This window comes from Parasteatoda tepidariorum, chromosome 4, assembly GCF_043381705.1.
Source record: "Parasteatoda tepidariorum isolate YZ-2023 chromosome 4, CAS_Ptep_4.0, whole genome shotgun sequence".
NCBI lineage: Eukaryota > Metazoa > Arthropoda > Arachnida > Araneae > Theridiidae > Parasteatoda > Parasteatoda tepidariorum.
The window spans coordinates 57,544,893-57,550,892 of record NC_092207.1 but is presented as its reverse complement, the minus strand read 5'-3'; the positions used below and the strand labels follow the sequence as shown (position 1 = coordinate 57,550,892).

At 32.7% G+C, this 6,000-nt stretch overlaps 1 protein-coding gene across 1 annotated transcript in view; it reads left to right on the top strand.

Moving 5' to 3' along the window:
- The window catches only part of LOC107437966 (ataxin-2 homolog), a 9,533-nt gene extending 5,101 nt beyond the window's left edge, over positions 1–4,432 (top strand). Inside the window, exon 3 of the mRNA XM_016050118.3 lies at positions 3,294–4,432. Coding sequence (XP_015905604.2) covers positions 3,294–4,292 — 999 coding nt within the window. The 3' untranslated portion in view covers positions 4,293–4,432. The remainder of the gene's footprint in view (positions 1–3,293) is intronic.
- The last annotated feature ends 1,568 nt before the right edge of the window (positions 4,433–6,000 follow it).

Below are 6,000 nucleotides of genomic sequence, written 5' to 3'. Positions count from 1 at the left end.
ATATATATATATATATATATAATTGAGGAAGAGGTCCCCTGCTCACTATCGCTCGCCAACCCCCGATAATTGACGCGCGATTACATTTTCGTTCGCTTCGCGAACAAACTTAAAGTCGTTTTCCTGGAGATTAGCTGACAATTTTTCTGCACCAACATCACATAGAGAGAATATGATAGGATTGTAAAATGTCAGCGGAACTTATTATCAACATTATAAACTTATATAAAGCAATTTCAATACAAACAATATTATAAACTTATATAAAGCGAGGAAGCAACATTACTATAGGGCATTAGCCGGAGATAAATCTCCTTATCCGAAGCACACTTGGTAGAGCCTAACTCAAATCATTGTTGATCTTATAGGATGCCAGACGCTCCCTATATGGTGCTGTATCCCCCCCCCAGTAATTTAAATTTTAAACTAAAAATAATTAAAACCTGATGAAAAAAAACTTTACAAGAATTACAGACAAATTAAAACATGTAATATTAATAAGTTGATTGTAAGTAATATTTCAAAAACAAATACCATTGCAAGTAATTGCTCATCATCAGCATTGGCACGACAGCCCTTTGTGAGCCTGGGCCTTCCTCAGAAGCTTTTCCCATTCTGCCCTTCTCCCAGCAATTGTTTTCCAGCTCTTTACTTTTAGGATGGCAAAATCCTCATCTACATCACCTTCCATCTCTTTTTGGGCCTTCCTCTTGGCCTTTTATTGGAGGGGGTTGCATTAGAGACTCTCAATGCTGTTCGTTCTGGGCTCATTCTCACTACATGACCGGCCCATATCATTCTACTTAATTTAATAGATTTAATGATATCATCGCCATCAAAGAACCTATATATTTCAAAATTATATCTTTTCCTCCAGTTGTTGTTATCGAGTATAGGGCCAAAGATGATTCGTAGGATCTTCCTTTCGAAGGTTGCTAATAACTTTTCTTCCCTTTTTGTTAAAGTCCATGTCTCTGAAGCATAAGTCAAAACTGACTTGATTAATACCTTATAAAGTAAGATCTTAGTCTTTCTTTTTATTAAGTGAGATTTCAATAATGATCTTAAACCATAGAAGCAGCGATTGGCTGCGATTATTCTTTTTCTAATTTCAGGATTGATGTCATTTTGATAGTTTATTTCTGATCCTAGATAAGTAAAATTTTTTACAGATTCAAATTTAAAAGAATCTATTTTAAACAATTTAGGGATGGTTTCCTTTGTGCCACAACACATATATTTTGTTTTCTCTACATTCACTCTTAAGTTAATTTTTCTAGCTGATTTTACCAGTGCCAAAAATTTTTCACTCAGTGCTGTCCTAGATCTTGCGATGATATCTACATTATCGGAGTATGCCAAAGTAATTGCTCAATTAACTTCAATACTGTCAACTGACAAAATATTTTAGTTTCATTTAAACGTCTTGACTTTAATTTCTTCGCCGCACATTCCGCCGTCGCGTATTGATAGCACTAAGATTATTTTCCAGTTATTTTTGTGCAGCTAAATCATGTTCAGCTCTATGCCACTGTTGATATCGCCTAAGATATTCACGGCGATCCATTTTTCATAAGAGATATAAGTATTTTAAAGTAAACTCTGTTCAACATATTTTGATAATTTGGAATGTAAATAGTTTTTTAGGAGAGTGTTGATTCGTGCTTCCAATAACTCTATATCAAAGCTATTAAAATACATTGGAATTCTAAAATAAACAACTGCGTTCTATCAAAGCAAACATTTTATTATAAAACCTTAGAACAACTATCTTTTTACAATGCCACTCAAAATTATTAATAAACACTGGATAATATTGCGTTAATGACACTTTTATCTAATGACGTCATAAACAATCGTTTGCATAAAGTTTAGTTCATAATAATCATATATAATCGTTTGCATAAATAATCGTTCTGGCTTTTTATAGCTTTACGTAACAAGTGTGAGATTTTTTTTTTCTTTCTTTTTTTTCTTTTCTTGGAATGGCGATGTTATAATTTTGTTTTTGAGTTAATAAATCTTCCTTTTTATAAACGTAATAGTAGAGTTTTCTTAATTATTTGATTCGAAGTCTTCTGAGTTTTATTTGAGGTCAGTTTGCATTTTGTATTTTTCAACAGCATTATTAAAAATTATTACCTTTTCTCATACATGCATTCTCAATTTTGATTGGCTGTTTTGTGCGTTACTAAGCAGAAGTCTTCTGTGATTGGCTATGTGTTATCATTCCACTCTCTTCTTATATATAAAGATATATATATACACTTTTGTCCCTTCTCATCCACGTCCTTATTATTCATGAAGCATATTGATTTTTATTTGCATTTGCATATTTCTGAAGGCAAGAGTTTTTTTTTATCAAGTAATATTTTATATTTTGCCAGTTCATATTCTTGAGATTATGTATTTAACTATCTTAGTTGTTTAATGTTAGTTCTAATAATTAAAAAAATATTGTGTGATAGTTCTAATAGCTAAGTATTAATACACATTTTAATAATATGTTAAAAAAGATTGTATCACTAAAATTCTATTGATATGCTAAAGAATTCTCTCGTCTCTACTTAAATCTAATTTTTTAACAATTCACTATTTTAGAGCCGAAAATTAACGTAAAACAAACAAATACAAAAATATAAAGCTGGTAATCACTTTGCTACAGAGTAGAAACAAAAACAATTAAATTATCGTTTCCTGAGTGTGAAAATGCATACAAAATCATTTCCGGATGGTATACATTTATACCGCTGTTTATGTCTAGAAAAATGCTTAATTGTTTCATGTTTATTTTTATACGTTGTTTTATGCTTGTTTAAAATATCGTAAACTAAAATCGGAAAACATGGGAAATATTTATATTTAGTAAGTTCAAATTTTATTTAACTATACATGAAAATCTCAAAGTAAACTATAATTTTAATACATTCTCAATAATAGCATGGTTTCATATATCACAAGCATTATCATAAGTTATCCCGTCATTTTAATCATAAATGTTAAATTTTACGTTTTTGTCATGTTTTTTTTTCTTAAATTTAATTTTATTTTATAATCAGGAATCTTTGCACAATGTTCAATGTTAACCTAAAGGTCTCAACTTGAACGCTCTCTTCTACTACAATCTCTCTCTACTTTAATTGAAAAAGCTTTCCTTCAAGTTCAGAGCTTTGGAGCTAATATTTAAAAAGAAGTTTTAAAAGAATGCCGAAATATAAGTGGCGTTGTCGAGTCGAACATGAAATATAATGGCTGTAAATACTGTCTTGTAAATTTAAACTTTTATTTTTCAGAGCCCACCATCACCTTATAATTTTGAATTCAATACTAAAGATGAGAACGGAACGTCTCAGTTCAGATCAGAGACAAGTGATGGCAAAGGAAAAATAGAGGGACGTTACGGGTACAAAGACGCCTTTGGAATTGAGCGAATTGTAGAATACGTTGCTGATGAAAATGGCTACAGAGCGCAAATCAAGACTAATGAACCGGGTATTGAAAGCAAAAGTCCAGCAAGCGCGCAATTTTACACGAATCCTCTACCATCAACATACCGTGCTGCGCAAGCCAGTAAAAGCTTCGTTGCACCTGCCACCAGCAGCATTCAGCAGCAATCTTTCACGGCACATGGATCGCAGCAGGAATTTGCTACTGTTCATAAGGCACAAGAGAGCCATGTTATGAAGCAACACCATGATTTCAAGCGATTGGGTGCTGAAACTGCAATTACTAAAGATACATCATCTATGAAAGCTGCTGATACTAAGAAACCAACAGCTTCTTCTGCATTTTTCACGCTTGGTGCAACAGAGGAAAAGAAAAAATTTCATTTTGCTGACAAAGAGCATAAGCAAACATCTGCACCTCAATCTGTAGCTCATTTTGTGCAACAAACGGCTTCAACACCTCTTTCCCACACTTCTCCAGCGGAAAGCTCGTTTGTGCAGTTTGCGTCAGCACAGATGTCTAAATCTCAGCAACAATTCCGCAGCCCATTGGACCGAAGCTCGTCTGCGCATCCACAGCAACAATTCCAAAGCTCATTCGTGCAGCAAACACCAGCGCAATCGCCTCAACCACAGCAACAATTCAAAGGAACATCGGGCCCACATTATTTTTCTCAAAGTGGCTCTCAGCCCTTAGTTTTTTTCCTAGCCCATCAAGGTCAACAAGTCGTATCTCAAAGTGGTCCACAAAAAGGACAATTTGAAGGGGCCCAGCAGCCACAATTCCGTTTCCACACTGGATTCGTTCAACAACCAAATGCACCATTCACAATTTTCCAACAATAAGGAAAAATCTCTTAAAACTTTTCCGGTTCCTAGATCTCAGTGATTAATTTTATGTTGCGTTGATGCATTTGCTGTCGGCGTTGTTAAGTCTTGTCTAAAAATTTATGTTCAGAATGTATGTTGCGATAACTGTATTATTTTTTGCATCCTTAATGAAACCTGCCAATAAAAAATATCAATAAAAAACTTGAGTTTTTCTTTAATCATCTCTAATAATCTTTTAAATATTATCCCAATTTATTATGTACTCCTTGAATTATAATTAAAGACAATCCCAAAATTCTTTATTAAATGAAATTTTCTAATAACTCATGAGTTATTCTCAATTTTATTTATTTTGATGTAAAATAAATAGAATGAAATTAAAAAGTGTTACATTTTGTATTAAAAATAAGAATTATGAAATTTGATACAATTGCAGGGAATTACAATTAATTAAACAAAAAATTGCTGTCAAATAAGATATTATCCCTTTTTTAAAAAATAATTATATTGAATGAGTGATTGCCTTCTACTCCAAGATGCCGATATAATAAAATTGTATAATTACTTAAACAAAGTATTATTAAAATCACATTGTGGCGTAACTACCACTACGATTATTAAATATCAATTCACTAGTATATAAGACATGCTAACTTGATTCAATCATGAGGTACCTTTTGATAGATGAAGGTTGGCATTGTCTGATGGCCTTTCCCCACAACATCTTTAAAAGCACAAAATTGGAAGACATTCCTAATCCTCAAGTTTTTTTAAGCATCTGAACAAAAAGCCATCATTTAGTTGTTGTTGTTCTCAAAGGCCCTTAAAGCAAGGGATGTGATTCTTCTTGTTTTCAGTGGCGCCATCTACAGCCAAGAATTTGACTTCTACCACACCTATACTTCACACCCGTTTATAGGGCGGACTCATTCATCCACAGATCGTGATTTTGACCTGAGCCAGAGAACGCTCTTTCACCTATTCAGTACCCCCAGAGATATAATTTGTCATTTGAACATGCAGGACTTTGTGACTCGTCAGTTTTAACATGCACCAGTTTTTCTACAAGAGAAGTCTTTGCCCGGCTAGATTCAAACTACAGTAATCACGAACGCGAGTCCAGTGCCCTGCCAACCACGTTATCCCGGCCCCGTAATTTAGTTTAGGTTTATAAATAAAACAAACTTTCATATAAAGCTTCCTTATAAATAAAATGATATTACTCAAAGGGTTTAACAACATTGCAATAATTATAACCCCCTTCTAAAAAAAAGGGGGATGTTTGGAACTGATTCAGGAATTGTTATCAACCTGGGGTGGGGGAGGTCATTAACTATTAACAACTAAAAAAATTTCTACGGCGGTTCTTCTTCCTTTTCAAAAAAATTAGATCTCCTGAAGTCTTGGCTTTTTTTTTTTAAACTTATTTTCCTTCAAAATAATTTTCTGAAATAACTTTCTTTTTAAAATTATTACTAATTGGATAGTTTGCCACAAAACGTTCAAGTTCTAAATTATGCGTTTCATCTAAAATAGTGAAAAAAAGTTTGAAAATCGATGACAAATTATTATGAGAGATAGCTTTATTTTTTAAACATCTATCTTAAACAACAACTAAAAAAACTACTTCTTTTCGGAAACCAATACATTATTATACTCCCTTTTATATCAATTCCATTACCAGAAAATGATATTTATTTTACTTTATTTTTTAAACATTTAT